Raw genomic sequence first — 23,461 nt, 5'->3', positions numbered from 1 at the left:
GTTTACTTTATTATAGTGAGAATATCAAAAGACATTTTAACTGAATTGTGAGTGCGAAAAAATACTTGGTATTTTCGTGTTCAGTTTCACTCGGTGCTTTGTCATCACATGAATGAACTGACAATGAAAAAGTAATTGATTTAAGAGGGGAAAGAATTGGCACATGGTGCGGCGTCAATAAGATCCTTTAAGAGCGGAATATGGAAGCGCCTTGTCCTTTGATGATGGGTTGCTTTAGGTTCCAACGCCGCGGAGATAATCATAAACAAAGTTAACCACTCCTCTTTTTGACTACCAGTATTTTGTAACATCTATCTCCCTTATGTTGTAAAAAGAATATTCCTCGACGATGACGAATGGTTCTGTCACGAATGTAAAAAATAAATACCTTTTTATGTAGTCTCATGTATACACACTCAGAATTGAACTGATTATGTGAAATATATTGTGTTAAATTTGAGTAGAAAGTAAACCTACTGTTTTTGTTTATACACACTCAACTTCTTTCATTATTAAATGATATCGAAGAACATTCTTCTTATGTGATATAAAGTCATGATCAGGTCGTAAACGTAAAGAAATAGCGAAAACCCCTAATCCTGCAAACCTTAAAACTTTTATAGATGAAATAAGTAAAATCTCACTTTTCAAACATGATACATTTTTTTTCAAAATGTCAAACACTAATTTCTTGAAGGCATCAGGTTTGTTTTTCATTTGGGGAAATCTCAAAAACTCATCACATGCTGTTGACCTGTTGTACGATATTGTAACAAAGGTGAAACCACAGATCAGTGCATAACTCCCTCTTCTTTCACACTATAATTGAAGCTTGAATGAAAGACAGACTCTGAACTCAGGCTGAATGGTATTTATGTTAAACACAGAATCAGTCGTTATTTGCCATTCGTCGCCATAAATTTCCGGAGTGCAATAGCCACTTTTGACGCTAGAGGACTCCGGACTCCGGAGTGCAATAGCCACTTTTGACACTAGAGCGCTCCGGACCCCGGAGTGCAATAGGCGTGACCAAAAATTAATTAGAACAAAGATGGCCGATTGCGGCGTTGCCGGATTGTAAAATCCCGACTTTCCGCATTGTGAAAAAGGTCTATATATTTTCAACTTGATTTCAATATTCAAATCGATTATCAATTTGTTTTCACATCAAATATGGTAATCGATTATTGAAAATTTTTTTTGGAAAAAGTGTTCATTTCGCACCCCATACTTTCGTACAGCGTTGCCAATCAAAAACATCCTGATAAACAAAAACAAAGTAATTGTTAAAAGTTTATTAATATGCGTGGATATTTCATATTTAATAACCACTCACTGCAATATTTGATAAAATTAAAGCAACACCTAAAAGAGCTGAGAAAATCTGAAATGTATTTTTGATTTGACAGCGTCCCAACCAAGCCCAAGCCAGAAAGAGAACAGGGGGAGTGGAAACGGAGAAGAAGTTGAAGACTTTGGTCGTTGGCCATAGACTAAACTTCATAAAATGGCTGACGTGCCTGATATTGACTTGTATGCCGACGATCTTGGTGATGATTTTCATGGTGTAAGTTTACGTACATATTTAATTATTTATAGTTACCGGAAGAATGCGATGTTAATATTCTGTAGTTCGTTTACCAATAACCTATTTATGTACAATTATGTTCATTTTCTGTTGTTATCCCACCGCAGTGTTTGGCGTGGCGTCTTTGCTGTTTACCGTTATTAGATGAGACAGCATCATTAAACTTATTTTCTTAACTAATTACAGGATGGTGACGAACAAATTGGCGATGGCGTTGACTTGTATGATGACGTCTTGACATCTTCAACGAGCATCAAGCAGGAATTAAATGGAAAGGAGAAGATCTCAATGCTGTCTTCTCATATCACATCCAGCTCTCTACATGGTTCATCTTCATTGATCGGAACTCCACTTCAGCTTCATGGCAGCAACAGCTCATCACAATCCAAAAGAATTCAACTTTATGTCGGGAATCTGACCTGGGTACGATTATTCAAACCTTTCCATTTATAAAACCAATTGTTCAAAGTGTCGTTTTATTTATCTAAAAAGTAATTGTGCTGTATATCGAATCATTCCCAGATAGTTCCCAATTGTTTATTTTTATTTTATCGACATTAATCAAATTGTTAAGTCTGTGATATCAACCTAGCCACCATGTTGTTATGATGGAGGGGCTATGATGTGTGATAAAACTGTATGATGGCATTCAAAATTGAAAGAAGGGCATCATGAATGTTGATGTATGTATGTGTATGTGAGAAGGCATACCAATTCAGGGACATGAACGACCATGCATGTTGTACGCTGTGTATCTGCACTTTTTTAATAATTTTTTTTTTTATCATCTATTGATCTATCATAAGTAGTCCATCAAAACTTATCATTAGCCCCTATCAAAACCTTTGACTGAAGGTTTTTGAGTTGTGTTGTATTACGTTTCTCAGGATGCGGTCCTCCATAGAACTCCCCAGAAAAATTCTTGTCAATCAGTTTTGCGTAACTGATGTGCCACATCCATCGCCCCATGTTTTTTTTTTCTCCTTTGATCTCTGAAATCGTCATCTCTGCCAAACGATATTTGAGTCGAATGAATTGTTAGTTTGGGGTGGGATATCGCTTGATATGACAATCTCAGCCACGTATTATAACAACCGCTGGCGCCCATGTGCAGGAACATCTTTGATGATGACAAGAAAAAGAAACTGCACTCTGACATACACTCACTACAAATTGCGCGGCTGTGTAAAGGTGCCCGATCAAAATATCTTTTATTTGACCAATACAATTATGGTATGGATGTAATCGGCAGAAAACGATTTTCATGCTTTGTTTTTCTATATTATCTTTCTTTCTTTTGTTTTTTAAACAAACAAACCCAATCCAAAACAACAACAAACGACAACGACACAAATCAATTTTGTGGTTGTTGGACAATACAGTGGACCACAGATGCCGACGTGGAGAATGCAATCAGCGCGATTGGCGTCCAAGACCTGGTGGAGGTGCGATTTCATGAAAACCGAGCCAACGGCCAGTCGAAAGGCTTCTGCGTCATCACCGTCGGTTCCGAGATCAGCGCCCGTCAATGCATGGACAAACTTCCCAAAAAGGATCTGCATGGACAGACGCCCATCGTCACCTTCACATCCAAACAAGCGCTCAATCAGGTAAGATCAAAACATTTCTTAATCGTTTAGTGCTGCGAGACGAATTTTTTCCAAGTGCATACCAGTAGAACCATTGACTGTCAAAATTGAATACAGTTCGAAGGTGGGAAAGTGTAATGCAACATTAAAACCAATCAAGTCTGTAAACCCACAAGTGTCGTAACAATTTAACACTTAACGGACGACTTGACTGGAACATCTTTAAACATTTATGTTTTATGCATTTCTTTTAATGTCAATGTTTTTCTTATTCAGTTTGAGGCGCAGTCAAAGAGCCGCCCATCTAGACAATCAAGTCCTCCGCGGAGTACCGGTTCTGCTCCATCCGGAGTTCCGTCGCTAACAGTCGGATTACTCGGACCTCCTCCAATGAATGGGCCTCCTCCTAGGATGATGATGGGTCCGTCAGCTTCTTCATCCGGACCCCCACCTTTAACGAGTCTCTCATTACCTCCGCCACCTTCAGTTCGTGGTCCACCGACACCCGGCGGCATTCCCGTTCCGCCACCGACGCATCATCTTCTTCCACATCCGGTCATGTCACCTACGGTCGTACCGCGAGGTCCGCCACCCGGCATGGGGATGCGTGGGCCTCCGCCCGGAATGGATATGAATCCTCATCGTATTCCGCCTCCTGGCAACGGCCGGCCAGAATGGGCCAACATAGTCCAGCAGCCAGCTCCTCACGTCAATCCGGCATTCTTCCCTCCGCCCGTTGCGGCACCTCCGCCTGGATTCCCTCCACCGATCGGCCCACCACCACCATTCATCACTGATAATCGGCCACCGCACACCAATGAGCCGCCAAACGTCAGTGAAGCCGAGTTTGAGGAAGTGATGGGCCGCAACCGAACAGTTTCTTCTTCCGCCATTGCTCGAGCTGTTGCGGATGCCTCAACTGGTATGTCTTCAAGCTTCATTTTGCTCATTGAACCAACATCAGTAGTAACTTTTATTTTGTTCATCCAATCAGGTGATTACGCCAGTGCCATCGAGACGCTTGTAACGGCCATTTCGCTCATCAAACAGTCAAAAGTGGCGCATGATGAGCGTTGCAAGATCCTGGTTTCTTCCTTGCAGGATACGTTGCACGGCATTGAGGCCAAGAGCTACGGATCACGAAGAGGTACCCGCATCATCTAGTTTCTTCTTTTTTTTTAACCTAATTAACGTGAAATTGTTTTGATTGTAGAACGATCCCGGTCGAGAGATCGCGAAAGGAGGAGAAGACGTTCGCGCAGTCGGGAGCGCGAGAGGCCCAGTGAACGGGACCGGGACAGAGACCGTGAAAGGGATAGAGAAAGGGAACGCGAGCGTGAAAGGGACTACGTTGAACGTCCAAGGGAAAGAGAGCGTGACAGAGACCGCTCTCGAAGTCACGAGCGAGACTACCGAGAAGTGCGTAACCCGCGAAATTACGAAGAACGTTACTCTTCGCACGAAGAGTCCAGGCGAGGAGATTACGGCGGCGGAGGTGGTGGCAGTGGTCGCGGTGGAGGATCTGATCGAGACAAGGACCGTGAAAGAGATGGTGGAGGCGGAAGTATGCGGGGCGGACGAGGCGGCGATCCAGGTATGGATCGGGAACGTGAGCTACGTTCTCGTGACGACAGGGAATCGCGGAGCATGAGACACTAGAAGACGAGCATCATATACGGATGAGAAATGAAACAAACAAAACGATTGACAACTTTAATTATCGTCATTAATCAGAATATCTTTCTCCCCTCGCGTATTTACCGCGACTTGGTAGCATTTAAACACACGTATGAACCACGATTTTTTTTATTTCGTTTAATAATTTGCTTCGGTGTGTCACTCCCTCCCAAGTCCCTAAAACTTTCTCGAAACAATAAACATTTTCAATTTCATTCACTACTTTTGTACGTCATCGGTTGATTTCTCGAAACATTAGTATTAAGTCCATTAAATGTAGAAATTGATTACAAAAGATGTGATGGATGTTGAATTCACTGGGCGGTTTATCAGTCGGTAGTCGAGTCCCGACGAAAATCAATAGTGGGTTGCGCCCGATATCTTCGATTTTGTTCGTCTCCATTCACATCAAATTCAAGATTTTTCGGATGCGTGTTGAAATGGAAAGGCGATGTGAGGTTGATGATGGATTTATAGAAGGGGGGAAATCCTCAAGTGTGTATTGCGCATGTGGAATGAGCACGATTTTTAAGCCCGCAACTCTTTCACACAACAAAAATGCGCCCATGTGATACAAGTCCGTTTGTTTTGCAATTTAAAAAAAATGATGAAAAGCCCAGGATTGCAGCTGACGCCACTGCTGGTCACACACAAAAAAATGGATGCCAAATAGGAGGGGAATCATAGTAGGGGAGGAGGTGAATGACGGTTTTTTTTTCACAGCGACAAGGAGAAAAGAGAAAAAGTGGAGGAGCTTCTGCTTTGAAAATTTTATCTGCACAACAGGTAAGTGTGTGTTTGTGTATGTGATAGACCGGAATCAATTAATCGGCATACTTGCTGTAGCTGGGGGAACGTGAACGACTGCGTGAGTCCCTGCAATAACAAAAAGAAAAGGTTGTTTTGATGGCTTTTGCAACAGGAAGAAAATGTCAGTAGGCCTAGTTAAGGATCTTACCTGCGAACTCGGTCGCGAGAGACTGATCGAGAGGCTTTCCTGTCGCGGAAACGATCACGACTACGTGAGCGTGATCGTCTGGGTGAGTATCCACCACCTCTCCTTGCTGGAGGCCCACCACCTCCTCTGCGGTCTCCACCACGTCCACCACGGTCTCCACCAAAGCCATTACTTCTCCTCTTGCCTGTAGACATTTCCACCTTCACTCTGGCACCACATAAACGCCTGTGAAACACAAAAGCATAAATAACAGATTGTTTGTTGACAACAATCAACTGCAACTCACACTCCATCAAGGGCACGAACTGCATCCTCTGCATCTCTCGGGTCTTCAAATTCAACAAAGGCAAAGCCAGGGGGATTTCTTGCTACCCAGACATTTCTCAGTGTGCCGTACTTGCTGAAGGCTTCTTCGATCTCGCCTCTGGCCGCGTTAGAGCCTAGATTGCCAACATAGACTTTACAACGCGGATCCCAGTCTTGATGGCGGGACGACATGGCAGGTGCTTTGATGGCAAACGACGATAGAACGAGCAGTTGTAACCGTTGAGTTTGAGTTGAATAAAACGGAGCTTAGTCACGATATCAAAATTTGTGTATCAATAAACTGTATTACCTGGTATATTACGAGTATAAATGGGCGAAACAATATTTAGTTTGACTGTCAAAAGCAAAGAAACGCGGCCTGAGTCCAAGAGGAGGGGAGACGCGTCTAGCCGGTTGTTTCCAATTACTCGATGTAGACAACCACATTTTCAATTCGCATTTGTCTTTTTCTTGTTGCCAGTTTTCAAGAAAAACATTCGCCGCAAATTTGAACGAAAGAGATTTGGCAATCACGAACGCATTTTATTTGGTAAAAAAATAACAAAAATGCAGAAAAGATAATCATTTCATTTTGTTAATGAAAATTCGTTCGAGTCATGAAAAGGTTTGAAGATGTTTACAAATTTTCATCCGACTTTCATTTAATTGCTCTTCTTCATTACAGTCCACTGGCCATGTTATCTTCAACACCATTCCACTATATTTAAGAGACAATATCGGGATATTAAAATCGAACTTCGCTGTTAGGGATTCTTATCTCATCGCTGCTCATATGCGTCACCGTGCAAACTAAAAGTATTCGTCTTGAGAGACATGGCTGAACTACCACCCAGAAAGAATGCAACTCCAACAAAACTGACAAAGCTGTTGATCTCACCTCTGAAGGTTCTCCTGCAGATGGGTTTTCCAAAACACAGAGCGTAAGTCACCCTGTAGTTCATAATACTCGGCACAACATGTAATTCTGTTTGTTGCTTTTACAGGGAAAAAGCCCTTGCTGCAACTGGATACAGAAATGTTCAGTTAGCATCAGACTGGTTGCTGGCCCATGTGAATGACCCCACCTTAGATGACCAACAGCCTAGAGAGTATCTTCTTTACCTGTGTCCGGCTGGCTATCTGCAAAGTCAATTGCAGGAATTTTGGGCCAGATCAGTTCAAGAGTGTGGCAGAAATGGTGCCCATGAGTTCCTACCCCATGTCACTCTAGTTCCCCCTTTCAAGGTTTATCAACAATATAAATCTACTGAAATTGGCATCATTGTAACTGAATGATTGATGTTAGGTACCTGACAGCAGTGTCCCCAGCATTGTGAGCCTCCTGGAGAGGATTACAGAGCATGAGAACCACCCCATTCCTGAATTAAGACTAGAGACCTACATTTCACAAAACTTTATGGGCTTCTTCCTCAATCAAGACTCTGCTGAAGTCATCAAAGTCATGGCTTCTCGGTTTGCTAGGGAACTAGCGCAAATCAGTATACATTTACGAGATTATTATTTTATGGCTCCAGAACGTTTCATTAGCTTTGATTCTTATCGCGTGTTTTACAGACGTTGCAGCGGAAGCCCACACACAAGCCCTTCACCTGACGTTGGCATACAATTTTCCATCTGGTCAATTCAGCACACTGGAATATCTTGTTAGAGCTCTGAATCCCAACAATGGCTATTCTCATTGGCAACTACGACTTTACTCGAGAGATATCCGCCTTTCAGGGAAGAAAGTCTACAAAGTCGTCTTCCCGCACGTTCCCCGTGAAACGGACGAACTGGAATTGCTCCTGGGCGATTTTGTTTACGTCGATCCTGAAGCCTGTAATAATTCCATCGACGGGTGGATCGAAGGCATCTCCTGGCTTACTGGTAAATAAGTTCTTAAAAACTATTATTCTCTTGAATTCGATTTAGAAACTGCGGCTTCTTCAGGTTGTTCGGGTTTTCTGCCAAAGAATTATGTCGAGAAAACTGCCGAATCGGATGCCTGGACCCTGCACAAGTACCGCCCATATAATTAGAAAGGTCATAATCGAATTTGCTTGTTAAAATCAAACTTTTGTTAACAGGAGTGTGGAGTTGAATCCATCCGCTGACGACTTGGACGAAATCGACGGGATTTCAGCATCGAGCGATCAAGCCCGGAGATTGTTGAGTCAGGTGTCGCCGGAATTGGGTTCTAACAGCGGCAAAAGTTCACCCACCGTTCGCCAGGAAACCAGTCCACCAAGAGGGGTGGCCGTTCGACCAACAGAGCTTTCAAAATGTACGGAAAACTACGTCAATTCCGATTTAGATATGGCCGGATTGTCTCCTGTGGTTGAACGGCCTCTAGCCTTCAAACAGGGACCTCGACGGTTGTTTATAGTCCGCCACGGAGAAAGGGTCGATTTTACATTTGGCACCTGGATTCCTTACTGCTTCGATGAATCAGGTATGTCGTATTATTCAAAAGAATAGAAAATTTGAATTTTTTAATTATTCGTTCATCTTGCATTACAGGTAAATACGTCCGTAAGGATCTGAACATGCCCCTGAGCGTTCCCAAACGTCAGGGATCACCCGAGTCTTTCTTCAAGGATTGCCCGTTGACTATCCTGGGAGAAACGCAAGCTGGACTTTTAGGCCAAGCTTTACGCTCTGCTGGCGAATCCAACAAGATCCAGCACGTCTACTGCTCTCCGTCGCTGCGCTCACTGCAAACGTGCCAGAACATTCTGAAAGGCCTGGAGATTGAGCAGTCGATCCCGATTAGTTTGGAGCCGGGATTGTTCGAGTGGCTGGCCTGGTATCAGGACTCGATGCCGCAGTTTCTCGCACCTTCGGAGATGCTGGACGCCGGCTTCCGTCTCCGCGAGCAGCACCAGTACTTTATCGACTTTAGCGAGCTTTGCGACCGGCGTGAGTCAGCTGAACAGTATTACATGCGTTCGCACTACGTCACCCAGTGCGCCCTCCGCTGCACTGAGCACATCGGTAACATTCAAATTGGATTTTCAAAAGAGTTTTAATCCGTCCCTTCCATTTGAGATTTAATTTTTATCTTTTAATCGAAAAAAGGTGGAGACGTTCTCCTGATCGGACATGCCTCGACGCTGGATGCCTGTTCCAGACAGCTGGTGGGTGGATTACCGCGATCGGCTCAAGAGTTATCGAGAATCGTCCACCGGATCCCTTACTGCAGTTTGGCCGCCGTCCAGCAGCAGCAGCAGTGTCCAGAAGAGCCGGCCGATGATTCAGCCGAGGAAATTGGTAGTAAGCCCCGTTGGAAATTAATCGAGCCACCTGTCCCTCCTATGACTTATTCCGCCAATTTACGTTTTGATTGGCAAACTTTGCTTCCATGAGTCTGTGTGCCTCTCTCTCTTCCAAGGTTATGTGCAACATTCCGCCCCGCCCAGAGTTCAAAGTGCATATAACCAAAACTCCTCTTGACATACCAAATATTGTTTTCAAGTGAATACTTGAAAGCCCGCCGTTTCACGCAAGACCCTTTTTTTTTAATATTAATATTATTTAAAAAAATAAAATGTCCTCTTTTTTTTCAAATTTTTGCGCCGTAGAATTTTAGTGTGTGTGTGTAACTCCGCCCCCCGTCCGTCCGTCTATAATAAGCTTTAATTTTTTGTTTTGGCTGTCGCCAGAATAATACAAAATTTGATCGTGTGAAAGAAATTTGAATCGCCATTCACTGATGACTTTCCGTTTCTCAAATTTTTCCAACATTTCTTGTCATTTTAGTTTGGCTGAAAAAGGAATATTTTCGAATCGTTATTTCATGGCGGGCTGCGCACACATCAGAGAGAGACGCACAGATGACTGGTCAGAAATCCTATCGAGTTTATCGGCAACAATTTTGAAAGACATGCAAGGCCGGCGCTCCTTGTCAGGGAGCGAGAGAGTCTACATATGTGTACACACATTCTTTTCAGATAAAGTTTCTCTCTCGTGTCTCTGTATGCGGAATTGATGAACTACCACTAACTTTTAAGGCAGCTGCCTTCTCAAAAACTGACCCTCCTCTTCCTGGTCACTTGTCTCTTCTCCGCTTACTGCAAAAACCGAAGATTTTCTAGTGATTCTCCGCCTGGCGAAATGGAAATTCTTTGATTTATTTTTATGGCCAGAAGAATGTCAACGCTCACACGTAACGTCACTACTGGCCGGCCATCCGTCGTCTCCCCGTTTGATTTGAAATATTTTATTTGCCCAGGTGGAAAATATTAGTCAGGACAACCACACAGACGCGCATCGATTGCGAAGAAACGCCAAGTCAAACGATTATTGGCTTTTTCGTCAAATAGAATCACATCAAAGATGTGCTGAGCAGCATCGACGACGACTGGTTTTTAAAAAGGCTAATATTATACATACAGCAGCAGCTGTATTAGCATTTATGGTGGCCATTGGCCCCCGCCGGCCAAATGCGCATTTGAATGGCAAGACCAATTTGCGCCATGCAATTCAAAACGGACAGGACAGACTGAGCACTAGCATATATTCTGTAAAATATTCTAGCTTAAAGCCATTTTGCAAATGAGTCGTACGACTCGGGACTCTTTTTTACCTGGTCGCCGGGTCCCCCCCCCCCCCTCTTATTACGTCAATCTCGGTTACTGCGCAATTAATGTGGGTCAATAGCCCTGCTGGACTTGCTCAAGTTCCGGCCAGCAAGTTTTCACTCGCCTCAACTTTCTTGTTTGTTTCAACATTGATTTGCTGACTGGACTTGGATGTCGCCAACTTTGGTGGGACCTCCCGATGTTTGGTTATCCGCACACATGTCAAGTGTCAAAGAGTCGGAGAATATAAAGTGCTGGGCTTGATTGTCCTCACGTCAACTGGGCACACATCATAGGAGAAGCCCGTCGCATCAAAAGGGACGGACAATAAAATGCCGCTGACGTCGAGCTTGTCTTTTTTTATCTCTTGGCAAAATGGCGACCAACACAGAAATTCTTTGAATCATCTGGGGGGGTTTCTAACCGGACGAAATTACCGTCGACTGCAATCAAAACGTAAAAAGGAAAAATGTTCCGAGTCATCCGCCGCGAAGGAGTGCCGGGCCGTGTGAATAAGATGTGCAGATCACTGCCCTGTCAGCCAATAAATTTATTCGTTTTTTTTTCTATTTTTTAAATGCGCTGCGCATCAATCGGATTGTTGAGTTGATTAAGAATTTCGTGAATCGAAAAATCTCAATTGCGCATCTGTCTACGTCGTCGAAATCTATTGAAAGAAAAATCGACCAATCAAATTGATAGCTAACTTTTTATTTTTATTTTTTTACGAATCTGTGAGGAGGTCTTTATATTCAAATCATTCGGGATATTATTCATCCCGGTTGAAATCAGCGGGACCATCTTTTTTCTTCCTCGTCTTTGTGTATGTGTGTGTGGGGTTGGGGATAGACCACACTGTCCGAAGTATAGCTATTAAAGTCACGATCCAACCTAATTTATACTATAGTGCGTAGAAGTCTAAGCTCTATTACGTTGAGCGATCAAAAACTTTATTAGAATATCCCAGGCAGCAGCAGCAGCAGCCAACTTGGACAGGCAAGTGGGCCAACAGGTGGTGGAAATGGTCCTGTGTGTTTTTGTGCGTCTGGCACATCAAAAATAAGAAGAAGAAAGCTCATTACGTGTGCATATGGTCAACTTATTCGGCCAGAAGAAGAAGAAGAAGAATGTTTAAGCGCATTTATTATCAACTCGGCGGTGGATGAAAAAGTCAACACGGCAAAGAGAAGCTCTCCATCAACTCGAAAAAGAAGAATAAACGTTAAAGCAAATGACGGCAATTGAGCGGGCAGACTGGAGGGAATATCCGTCCGATCATTTATGTATAGACGAGATTACATCAAAGTGCAGCTCTAAGCTGAGCAACTAAGAACGCTCGAGGTTTAAATTGCGCTTTAAAGAGAGAGAAAACTATCTAGCCGCTCAGTTGAGAGATGAAGCAAAAGAAAAATATCACGAATATTATTACGTGTACACAAGGGGGTAAAATCGTGAGCAGTTGGAATGTTAATCATATCGTGTGTTATTTATTACCACTTTTTTGTTTCTTTTCTCGTGAGTGCGGAGATTTAATTTCTAATTGAACGCGGACAAACGACGCGATTGGCGCAGTTCGGTAGATGGCGTTGCCATTTTTCACGGTCGATTTTGTTTTTCACTTCCTAAACGAATTTTTTTCTTTTTCATTTCACATTTTTTAATGAAATTCCTCGCACGACTAGAGCTCGAACCTTGAAGTCACTTGGCTTCGATAAAAGTTTTTCAGCTCCGTGTTACTTCCGGACTGTGTTCCCAAAAAACATTTCTCGGCCCATTAGGCGTCGATTGTTATTACCGGAGTCAAAATTTAATTTGATTTTTTCATCCGTCTTGAAATACATTTCAAGGTAGTACTGCCATTATTTATGTAATACTATACACACCTGTCACGTAAAATGAATTCATTTTTTTCCCCGACTGATTAAGATCCTGGGCGGAAAAAAATTTGACATTTCGTCCGGTGCTGCAGTACACATTTTCCTCATTTCTCTTTTTTTTTTAAATGACTCATTAAAAATGAAACAGTTATTTCTCCTGATTATTGGAATTCCCCAAGAGTCCTTCTAATTATGATCTTGTGAATGTTTTGTGTCCGCTTATGAAACGGCCTCGCTTGGCGTTTATTTTGTGTGTGCACAGATTGACCATTTCTTTTCCGGGAACGATGATGAGATGACAAAATCATTCGGAGAATATATCGACACAAAATTACAAAATCCCGCGAAATCTTCCGTGTGTCCAGTTCACGGAAGCGGAGCGTCAATCACATGTTGTTGTTATTGGCTGGCGGAATCCAAAAAAAAAGAAAAATAAAAATCGCTGAATTATGCATTACACAAAAAAGAAAAGAAAAATATCGTGTGGGCGGCGGGAGAGATGAGCGTGACTGGACGAAATATATCGTTCCTTTAGAGTGGGGGGGGGGGTTGTATATCTTATATATAGTACCCCCAGCGATTATCGAAAGATGAGAGACAAACTGTTTGGGGATAGAAAGAAAACGCGAAGGCCAGCGCACGAGTCACACACAAGAATATTATATAGAATCTGAACGATTGTTGTTATTGTACCAACATGATTTCCCTACCCCCCATCTCTCTCTTGTGGCGGTCTGCGTGTCTTATGTAAGAAGAATATAAAAAAATATGTCGATAAATACACCCAAAAATATTTTTTTTTCTTTTTTCCCGCTCACGACCAATAAATATAGTACACCGACGATAGGAAAATCCCGCAACAGCTGCGATAGGATTTTTTTTTTGGGGGTATTTTTCGGCCGTTTTATTTTAGGATTCGATTTCAACAATTAGATACGGGACGGGGTCCGGCAGCCGGGCCAATAATAAAGTCGAAATAAAAAGATGTAACGATTTCTTTTGTTTTGTTTTTAAATATAAAACTAAATATTTTTTAAAAAAGGAAATGATGGCCTGCGGGGAGTTGGCGTCGGACCTCTTGACCCTAGTCACAAAGGGGGGGGGGGAAGAAAAACCCGTGAAAAGTGGCGTGAAAGAATCGTGTGTTAAGTCCATCCAACACTGTAAGATGAAAAAGAAATAATGTTTTCCTTTTAAAAAATGAGAGAGAGAGAGAAAAAAAGAGCCTGATTTATCGTCTGTATATTTATTACATAAAAGTAGATAAAATATATAGCCAGAGGGGTCGGTCGGATCTATCCACTATATTATTATTATCTGTTTTTAAGACTTTTGAATAGAGAAAATGTGTGGCTGGACCCGAGCACAATCTCTAGTCTCTCTCTTGTGTGTACATCTTTTTTCACTTTTGTGTCACTGTGATTCCGTCTTCCATCAACTTTACTCCCGCGGGAGGGGATGGGATGCTCCCGTTTTGATATACTGCGACAATCTCCTAAATGGTCGAGCCGGAACGGAGTGCGGGAGTCAATGGAATATATAAAATATATTCGGGCAGTAATTAAAAATTAAATAAATAAAACGTCGGGACTTGATTTCTTTATTACTAAACCCCCCACCACCATTTTGCACGCCCAGCTAGAGAGAAAGAGAATTATGATTCAACCGTCGTTTTCCAGCGTCAATTTATGACTTTTGATCTTTTTTTTTTTTTAGTTTTTTGTATTTAGCGCGTCTTGAACGAAACAAACAAAAAAGAAACACACACATCGTTGTCAGGTTGTAAAATACTCAAGTGCAAGAGAATTAATCAAACGAAATTACGAAACAAACAAAAAAGACGAAAATGAACAGAAAATTTTTTGTTTTCACGGAAGATACCTTCTTATATAAACTGTATATCAACATGGGGGGGGGGGAAGCTCTCCAAGACACAAAACACTGTGATGAGTTATATACGTCGGTTTCAAACACACTAAAAAAAAATTCACATTTTCTATTTCTTTTTTTTTTAATACGTTGATCGTTTTCAAAGAAATAAATCTGTTTGAAAAACATCGTCACGTATTCGGGTGGCCAAAAAAAAATTTTTGTTTTTTTACACGTAGAAGAAAAAAAAAATTTTGACGTCATCAACAAGGCGGAGGACGGGGAAAAAAAATATGTACTTTTTTTTTCCTTTTTCCCGTGACAAAACAAATGATCGGTTTGACTCTTAAATCATCTCTTTTTCTATACACACACACACACACACACACACACGGGAGGCATATGACACCCACACGCCAATAAGAAATGAGGGGGATACTATTTTTACAACGGTATTATTATTAGACATTGTGTAGTGGGGTCGTAAAAACAGGCAGTCAAAAAAAAAAAGTCTTTCTTTAATTTTTTTTTCTTCAAAATATCGAATCGTCTAAATTATCTCGAAGAAAAGTGAATGAACGAAGCCCAAAATAGAAAACAAAATAATAATAATAATAATAAAGGAAAGCCTTGCCATTTTGTTTTTTTGTGTTGTTGTTGTCCAGTCTTCTTTCGTTATATGTACAGCCGAAAAGTCTCCCAATTGAAATTTTTCTTTGTGTGTGTGTCAGTGTGTGTGGGGTCCGTTCTTTTTCTGTTGTTGTTGTTTATTATTAGAAGCTCTCGAAGAGTTTGTAATCTTTTTCAGTGACGCAAGGTGTCCGCTGCCAATCCGCTTCGGGGTATTCGTCAAAATTGCAGGTGTCACCATCGTAGCTGACTTTGGGCACGATGGGTGGCTACACGTTCGAACGACAGCAACAAAAAAAAAAAAAAAAAAAAATTGAAAAATGAAATTTTATTTTTTTAAGAAATAAAAAAAAAACTATTTTGCATAATTTTTTTGGTGTGTTTGTGTTTGTTTGACGTGAGAGAGACAGACAGGGACGTTTATTTACCTTGAGTTTCCGGTAGAAAACTTCATCCCAGTCGAGTCCCTTGAACCACCGGTGGCGTTTGACATCATCCGCCCCATTCTGAGTGACGTCATTCCAAATTCAATTTCAATTTTTTTTCAATCCGGAAAAAGAAAAATGAAATTCTTTTTTTTACCTTCATGTTGCCGAGGCGTTTAGTTCGATCCTGGACTAAAAGTTTCTTCACCAGATCCTTGGCGATAGGATCCATGTGCCTGGGCCAATCGATTTTACCGGCCAGGATCTTTTCGTAGATTCCAAATGGGTTGTCGTCAAAGAACGGCGGGTAACCGGCCAACATTTCGTAGATGAGAATTCCTATTTAATTCAATCGTGGAATCAAAATATTCAAGTAAATAAAATAAAATAAAATAAACATTTTCATGTGCAATTGACATTTTCAATAAAAGGAGCGAAAATAAAATTTCGAAAAAATAAGAAAAAAACGTTCCCTACACACACACGTACACAAAAGCGCAAAATGAATGAAGAAAAAATCTCAAGGAAAATTTTTACGAGGGAAATGAAAATGCGATTCCTTTTAGGGGGGGACTGGAATGGCCGAAAAACGACTCGACATGAGACAATGTCACTCACTCAAAGGAGCTGCTAGAGAGAGAGAGTCTCCTTATTTCGTCTTTTTTATTTGCCCAAAGTGGCCAGCACACACACACACACACAGAGAGTGAGTGAGGAACGGGAAATCATGTACAAGTCAAATTGGCTCATTACGATGCAAAAAGGAAAGAGAGAGAGAGAAAAAACGTGACCTAACCTTCGACGGTGGCCCCAAGGAATAAGAAGAAGAACAGCGCATTTGCACAATAAATAAATTCACCGATGGCATTTATATACACACAGCTAGGGGAGATATAGACGCTGCAGCAGCGTATAGCTGTATTTTTGTTACGTTACCTAGCGCCCACCAGTCGACTGCTTTGTTGTGGCCTTTAGATTGAATGATCTCCGGCGCCAAATATTCGGGAGTCCCGCACAACGTCCACGTCCTTCACCAAATGCAAAAAAAAAAGGCAATACGTACACAAAAAAATAAAAATAAGTTACGTAAAAAAGATATTGAGAAATTGTTTTTTTCTTTTTCTAGTTTATGTTAAACACCAAAACGATCTGTTTACAAATTAAAAAGTGGAGGAAAATATTATATTCTAATTTTTTTTTTCTTTGGCGATCGTGCGAGTTTGTGGGTGCACGACCGCACCGTCGTCCAACCCCACTTCTTTTCACAACATGATTATTACACTTTTGAGTCGTACCGAACGACCGAGAGAGGGGAGAGAGAGCCGACCACCACCATGTTATCATTTTGTTCTGGGCACACACACACACACAGCCTCTAGGGCATTTTTCTTATTTGAATAACGTTTTCTCGAGAGTTGTGTGTGAGAAAAATCAAAAAAATATATAAAATTCCACACGGGACACACACACACACAGACACAGACAGACACACGCTCAACAAAAGAGTGTTTGTTGTCTACGTCGTCTGAAAGAGTTTGTTGTTGTGTAGAAATTTTTATTTTATTTTTTCGGGGGGGTTTCTTTTTCTTTCTTACCTGTCGGTGAGTTTCTTTGCGAAACCAAAATCGGTGATTTTCAAATGTCCGTCGCGGTCGAGGAGGAGATTCTCCGGTTTCAGGTCCCGGTAAACGACGTTCTGCGTGTGAAGGTAGTCGAGGGCGCAAACGATTTCGCACGTGTAGAAATTACCTTAAAAACCAGAGAGAAAAAGATAGACACAAAATCATCATTTGGATTCGGCGTTAAAACGCCATTTCAGAAAACAAAAACAAAAAAACAAGAGTGACGAATTCATTTTTACGACTCGCACAAAAAGTCTCAATCGTCTCCCGGCGTCTGCGTAGGGGTACGGAAGACCGTAGGGTCGCGATTCATTGGAAATTCGGTTGTTCTTTTTCTTTCTTTCTTTCCCGTCCAGTGCCAAACAGGATTTGGACATAAATCCAGAGAGTTTAATGGTTTCCAAACACAAATACGGAACCCCAAAATGGGGGGGAAGAAGAAAGAAAAAAAAAAGGCAAAAATTTCCAGTTCACAGAGCTCATCATCATCTCTCCTGGGCAGCTCAAGTCCAGGGCCTTTTAGGGCAATCTGGGAGCATGTGTTCTAGATGCGCTATCACAAACAACGGATCGGCCGCTCTTTTTAGTCACAATCGAAGCCGTAAAAACACACACGAAAAATAAAAATAAAAAACCAAATCCTAAGAAATCCAAAGTCCAGGGCGACACGTCATCGCCGACAACACCATCAAAAAATGGCGGTGGTATTGAATATTTTTACACCAACATCTAAATTCTGATATCCACTCCTTATTTTTTCGGATTTTTAAAACGCAAACAAAATTCATTTTCCGTGTGTCAACAATTTTCCCCTGGAACTAAAAAAAATTTCGAAAAAGAAAAAATGAAACATTTTTCATTCTATGCAAATGTTCCAGAGAGAGAGAGAGAAAGAGAGATAGCCTGTTGTTGTTCAATCGTGATCGATCCCCTCCACTCCTCCTACGTCTTGTGGCGTCGGTAGTAGTCGTACACCGACCCCCAAAATCTTTTCTTATTTATTTATTCACGATGGCCGATAAATACGGGCTCTCTCTCTCTCTCTATAGGGTCCGGGATTATAAATATAAAAAGGAAGGAAGAAAAAAGGAAATCGTTTCGTGAAATCTATTCATTACAGTCGCCGTAAATTATTATTCCTCTTATCTGATATAAAACCCAATAATAATATTCTAGTATCATCATCATCGAATCGAATAAACCACCAGACAACAACATTTCTTTTTTTTCCCGACCAAATGAAAATTTTCTATTTTTCTGTTTTACCTGTGGAACTGCTGAAACGTCCGGCGTTGCGCAAATAAGAAAACAGTTCGCCGCCGCAGACGTAGTCGAACAGCATGTAGAGAAACGATTGGTCGTGATGAGTCCACACCCTGTGAATCAATACACATTAAATACACACACAAGTTTTAATTATATTTTTAATTAGCTTTGGGTTCTATTGATTCAAGTGCAGACAGCAAAATATTGTCTCTACCAATTACCGCACATGGCATGAATAAATTAATTAGAAATGAATTTCAGACAGACGTACATGTTGACGATAAAGGGATGATTCACGCTGAGCAGAATGTTTTTCTCGTTCTGGACGTGCTGGACTTGTTTGAGTCGGATGACGTCGGCGATGGCCAGGATCTTGAGCGCCCAATACTCCCGCGTGCTCTTTTCACGGCACAGCACAACTCGTCCGAACGTTCCGGTTCCTGGACATGACACACACGAGAGAAAAAAAATCAAGTCGTAATTAAGTCTACTAGCGTCGGTCAGACACACAAAAATAAAAGAAACAAAAATCCTCAAAAAAAAAAAAAGAAGAAAAACTTTGGACGTCAAAAAATTGAAGAGGACCAGATAATTCATCCCTTGAGGGTGTGCCAAATCCGACGCCACACACATTTCCGCAGTGCAGCATCTGTGTTTGTCCACTAGCTTTTAGCTGGGCCAACCGTCTGGACTGGACGGTCGGCTAAAAGGGACGACGACAACAACAACCGCACACACAAAAAAAGGAAAAAAAAAACGAACCAAATCTAGTTCACGCCCACAACCTATTTCTTCTTTTTCCCTAAGATCGTCCGTCTGTCTGTACGTGTACGTGCGTGTGTGGGGAAAAACTTCCTGCATCTAATAATATAACGTCGCCGTCGCTGCCGCCGTCCGTTTATTTCCAAACTGGTAAAAGGCCCTTTTTTTAGTGGCTCCTTATTTTTTCTTTAACTGCACTTCACCTGACTCGGTTGTTGTAATTTAAAAAAAAGAAACCCAAAAAAAAGAATTCACACAGGCCGTGGTGGTGATTGTTCAGATGATGAAACGAACAAACAAGCAAAGAGAGAGACGGACGGATTTGTTTTCCAAGGACTCTAAGAAAGAAAGAAAAAACTCGGCGTGAATTACAATGACTAATTCCACACAAGAGACAAGGGATTACATTTCGTTTTGGATGTTTGTAGGTGCCGTGTGTGGGGGGACCTTGGTCGGTTTTTTTCTTCTTGAATGAGAGTTAAAGAAAATGTTTCAGTCAACAGGTCCTTGGTTGGTTGTGGTTGTTGTTGTTGTTTCTCTCCCGGAAATGTTTAAACTTTCAAAAGAGGCAAAATAATATTATTTCGTTTAGATGAGCCTAATGAGGTCGGGGTGTTTTTTGAGCGGGGGCTAGTAGTAGTCGAGTAGGAGTTTGGACACTTCCAAATAAGGGCCGCTAGATATTTTCAAGTAGAAATGAAACAATGGCCAAGTCTACTCGAGAAAAGACAATCGAGCAGCAGCACATTTAGGCGACAATGACTTTCCTCTCGGCCATTTTGGAGAGAGGTCAACGACGTGCACGGCAAGCTGCTGCAGGGTCTTTTGATTTCCTTCATTGATACAAAACAACAAGAACATATCAAATGCGATGGGAGGAAGCCCAAACAGCACGTCGACACCTTCCAATTTATTTTCTTTCGCGAAAAAAAGTTAGTAAAGAGTAAGATAAGAAGAAGTGAGACGACTGTCTCTCAGAGGGACGTCGTCGTCTCTGAAGGACTCTCCATCATCGGCCAAGACGCTCCAGTAAGTTTGCTGCCTATTTTTTTTATCTCTCTTTCGCCTCTATAAATATAGATGTGATTACCACCGCAAGAAGAAGAATCTTTTTCGATGCCACTACCACAGCCAGAGTCTCATCATTCATGGCGTTATACCCCCACGACGGACTCACGTTGCACACAACTCTCTCTCTCAAAACCCAACGGAGCGACAAAGCCGGAAGTGTCTGACCGATTCCGACCTATTCCATCATTCACACTGAAAACATTCGGCGACTCCACCCTCTATCTCTCTCTAACTCTTTCGCATTCGATGGGAAATCATGGCGGTGCTATTGATCATATCTAAAAAAGACAAAAAAAAACACAAAAAATTAGAGGAATAATAAAAGTGGCTTTAAATTATTAAACAAAATTTTCCCCTATCGAAATTAACGCCCTGGACTTGAAGGAAGAAAAAATATTATTTCCTAAATTAGCCACACACACACACACACACAAAAAAAAGAGTTACTTTGGCCCGTTGGGCGCGGTTAAATAAATCCAATATCACGTCGCGTCATTTCGGGTTATATTATTTTTGTTTTTTAAAAGTCTGTGTGTGTGTGTGCACTCGCCTGTCCATGTCTGTTTTAGAACTGTTGGAAGGAAAAAAAAACGTGTTTATTTTTAGTAATTTTCGTTCAAGAGTTGGAAAAAAAAAAAGAGCCATAGGGAAGCGCCCCGCGTTTTCTGCGCGCTTCTGTCTACTTGGTACAAATGGCAACTCTCGAGCGGGCGGGATTTTTGTTTCTTTTTCAAACCGGTTCTTTACGCATCCATCTGATAAAAACTGCTTTTATATTTTTTAAAAGGGGGGAATTGCACATACACACACAGACAAAAAAGAGAAATAAAAGCTTGGGGCAAGGTGACATTCTCGATGGAATAAAAAGTCGATCGTGTTGGTCGATTAGTTGTGATCTTATACGTTAAAAGACTAAAATAAGGAAATTATATTCTTCCATTTTATCAGAAATAAAAAGAAGTCAAATAACCAAACAGCTGGATGGCAAATAGGATGGAACCGACGCTGTCAATGAGTCACCACCACTCAACATCACGCCGGTAGCGCCACTCCTCCTCCCTTAACCACAAGCGTGAGGGGTCCCCCCCACCTCATTCGATAGAGGTGGTAGGGGGGGGATGATATGAAATCAATCTTGAGCCACACAAATCCGACTGGACAATCATTCCGAGTATCCGGTTAACGATCCTATCCATCTTCTTCTTCTTATACACAACACTACCACCTTCCCCCCCCCCCTACCATCTACCAGCAAAGTGTAAAACTCTAACCAAGTGAACGGGGGGGAAAAGAAAAGTGCCAAAGTCCATTTGGTCGAAAATATCTGTTTTTTTGTTGGTTGGTTGGTCAATCGGCTAAACACTTCTGTCATCGTTAGATCGTGACACAATGCATCATCGCTTTTCAATCGGGCCAAAACATGCGAATAAATATTTAGGCACAACAACAAAAAAAGATTGCGGGGAATGTACGTGTGGAAAAACGTGTTTTTTTTTATCAATAAAAGTGGACGGGGGGAAAATAATCCGAGAGACTCGTTCCTATTGGCCACCCAAGCCAACGTGAAATGTACACACAGCAGCTGACACAAAAGATGACTAATCTCGTACATGTTCCTTTTTTTTTTTCGCACACACACACACATGAGATGTGTGCGTGAGAGCCCGGGTTAGAAAACGCAGAAAAATGAATAAACAAAAGGTTGAAATGTTATATCCACGTTTTCCTTTTTATCTGGTGTGCTGGTGTGTGTACATAAAGACGTCGTCGTGGTCGTTGGTGACAGCCAATCAAGCAACAAATCGATCGTTGGTAGCCCAACCACACGTTTTTTCACGGCTCACTCATCATCATCATCTACCAGGTGCTCTTGCTCATTACCATAGTCAAGTAGATGCAAATGAAAAAGACACGACTACACAACAACAACAACACAAAAAAATTCCTCGTGAGCCAGTTGTTGTGTTACTCTTGAGATTCTCCCCCACAGGCCTATGACTAAATCGGGATATGTGGAAAAGAAAACTTTTATTTCAAAATACCAGACGCCCCACTAGTTCTCTCCCCTTTTTCTACCAAAAAAGAAACCCTTAAAAATGAAAAATAATGTCGTTCGTTCGTTCGTTCGTTATACGCTTACGGGCCGGAAGAACAAGTTTTGCTCACACGCAAATTACAAACTCGCATGTTGGTAATAAACTTTTTTTTTCACCCAAATTGTCTCGGAGTAAAACACAATGGCCGAGAATGATTTATATCACACACAATGGTGATACTAGTAGGAAAATTAAGTACACCCCCAGTCTACTAACAGTAGGACGAGAGTCGCACGATTTCTTGGTACGTTTCCAACTTTTCTACACACAGCGGCCATCGATCCATGACTATTCACTACACACATCGTATAAAAGAGAACAGAAAAACGTTGATTGTATACCGATCGTCTTGATCATTTCGAGATTGTCGAGACTTTGACTTGGTGAGGCGGCGCCGTTGACGGTCGGTGGTGGCGGCGAATCTTTGGGTAGGCCGAGACTCCCCTGTCTCCGTCGAGCTACTTTTGACGAAGCCATCTTCTTATTCTTATTCTTCTTTAACAAATAAATCAAAACTGATAGTCAGAATCGGAAAAACGTTGGTTTTTATGACGACAAAACGTCGTCCATTCTCTCCATTTCCTCGTGTGTTCCACACACACACACCACGCACTTACACACACACACACACTCACACACAATTCTTCAACAATGACCCATTTGTCCAATCCGTCAGTGGTCGGGAGTGGTCACACACACAAACGAAATTGTTGGTAAAGAATTTCTGTGCACTTGGAAATAAAAAGAGAACAGCACAGCAGCACGAGAATTATTCGACTGTCTACCATTGAGTCCAGGAGAGTTCTAAAAGTTTGTGTGTGTGTGTGACTAGGAGGAGGGGGGAAATAACAGCAGAGGGGGACCCAGACAGCTGTGCTGGTTGCGCCCCCTCCCAAGGTGAAGCCTCCCTCTGGTGGAGTGCCCAGCGGCGATTTTATTTCTTCTTCTTCTTCTTCTTCATCATTTATTTTTATTTTTCCTACTTTTCTTCTTTACTTCTTTTGGACTGCTCTTTTCTAATTCAAACTCACGGAGAGATCGCACACATTTTGGGCTGCTTCTCTCTTAAGGAGGTCTCTCTGGACCAGAGAGATTATTTCAACGCAATGACAAATTGCTGCTTCGTGAAAATGAATGCCATGCCT

The 23,461-nt window shown here is 41.8% G+C and overlaps 4 protein-coding genes and 1 long non-coding RNA gene across 7 annotated transcripts; 2 read left to right on the top strand and 3 right to left on the bottom strand.

The window, feature by feature from the left end:
* Window positions 1-290: 290 nt before the first annotated feature.
* LOC124342940 lies at window positions 291-1,025 on the bottom strand. The gene is made up of 2 exons (XR_006919001.1): window positions 478-1,025; window positions 291-362 (listed from the first exon to the last, which is right to left on the bottom strand). It is a non-coding gene; the product is annotated as an uncharacterized LOC124342940 (long non-coding RNA).
* Window positions 1,026-1,415: 390 nt separating this feature from the next.
* Window positions 1,416-5,073, top strand: LOC124342652 (cleavage and polyadenylation specificity factor subunit 6-like). 3 transcript variants are annotated; one of them, XM_046795723.1, is made up of 6 exons: window positions 1,416-1,567; window positions 1,775-2,011; window positions 2,971-3,198; window positions 3,454-4,099; window positions 4,172-4,324; window positions 4,391-5,073. In XM_046795723.1, exons 1-6 carry the CDS (start codon window positions 1,508-1,510, stop codon window positions 4,834-4,836), a joined length of 1,770 nt encoding a protein of 589 aa, XP_046651679.1. In that variant the 5' UTR covers window positions 1,416-1,507; the 3' UTR covers window positions 4,837-5,073. The 3 variants fall into 3 exon arrangements, with proteins under 3 accessions (XP_046651679.1, XP_046651682.1, XP_046651681.1); XM_046795726.1 differs by lacking the exon at window positions 1,416-1,567 and having other exon boundaries at window positions 1,868-2,779; XM_046795725.1 differs by lacking the exon at window positions 1,416-1,567 and having other exon boundaries at window positions 1,868-2,821.
* A 249-nt stretch (window positions 5,074-5,322) lies between these two features.
* LOC124342875 (RNA-binding protein 1-like) lies at window positions 5,323-6,562 on the bottom strand. The gene is made up of 4 exons (XM_046796078.1): window positions 6,429-6,562; window positions 6,099-6,318; window positions 5,813-6,037; window positions 5,323-5,730 (listed from the first exon to the last, which is right to left on the bottom strand). The coding sequence occupies exons 2-4, from the start codon at window positions 6,308-6,310 to the stop codon at window positions 5,679-5,681; spliced, it is 489 nt and encodes a 162-aa protein (XP_046652034.1). The 5' UTR covers window positions 6,311-6,318; window positions 6,429-6,562; the 3' UTR covers window positions 5,323-5,678.
* Window positions 6,563-6,651: 89 nt separating this feature from the next.
* LOC124342630 (protein UBASH3A homolog) lies at window positions 6,652-10,089 on the top strand. The gene is made up of 9 exons (XM_046795687.1): window positions 6,652-6,743; window positions 6,804-7,059; window positions 7,123-7,363; window positions 7,425-7,617; window positions 7,694-8,005; window positions 8,069-8,138; window positions 8,206-8,570; window positions 8,639-9,112; window positions 9,197-10,089. Exons 2-9 carry the CDS (start codon window positions 6,953-6,955, stop codon window positions 9,481-9,483), a joined length of 2,049 nt encoding a protein of 682 aa, XP_046651643.1. The 5' UTR covers window positions 6,652-6,743; window positions 6,804-6,952; the 3' UTR covers window positions 9,484-10,089.
* A 4,665-nt stretch (window positions 10,090-14,754) lies between these two features.
* On the bottom strand, window positions 14,755-23,193 carry LOC124342762 (cAMP-dependent protein kinase catalytic subunit PRKX-like). Its single transcript, XM_046795905.1, has 8 exons — window positions 22,658-23,193; window positions 18,659-18,827; window positions 18,388-18,497; window positions 17,095-17,248; window positions 16,436-16,527; window positions 15,657-15,838; window positions 15,503-15,580; window positions 14,755-15,343 (listed from the first exon to the last, which is right to left on the bottom strand). Exons 1-8 carry the CDS (start codon window positions 22,791-22,793, stop codon window positions 15,218-15,220), a joined length of 1,047 nt encoding a protein of 348 aa, XP_046651861.1. The 5' UTR covers window positions 22,794-23,193; the 3' UTR covers window positions 14,755-15,217.
* Between the last annotated feature and the right edge of the window lie 268 nt (window positions 23,194-23,461).

This window comes from Daphnia pulicaria, chromosome 6 (genome assembly GCF_021234035.1).
Source record: "Daphnia pulicaria isolate SC F1-1A chromosome 6, SC_F0-13Bv2, whole genome shotgun sequence".
Taxonomy (NCBI): Eukaryota; Metazoa; Arthropoda; class Branchiopoda; order Diplostraca; family Daphniidae; genus Daphnia; species Daphnia pulicaria.
The sequence above is the reverse complement of the archived record's forward strand: the minus strand, read 5'-3'. Positions and strand labels throughout refer to the sequence as shown.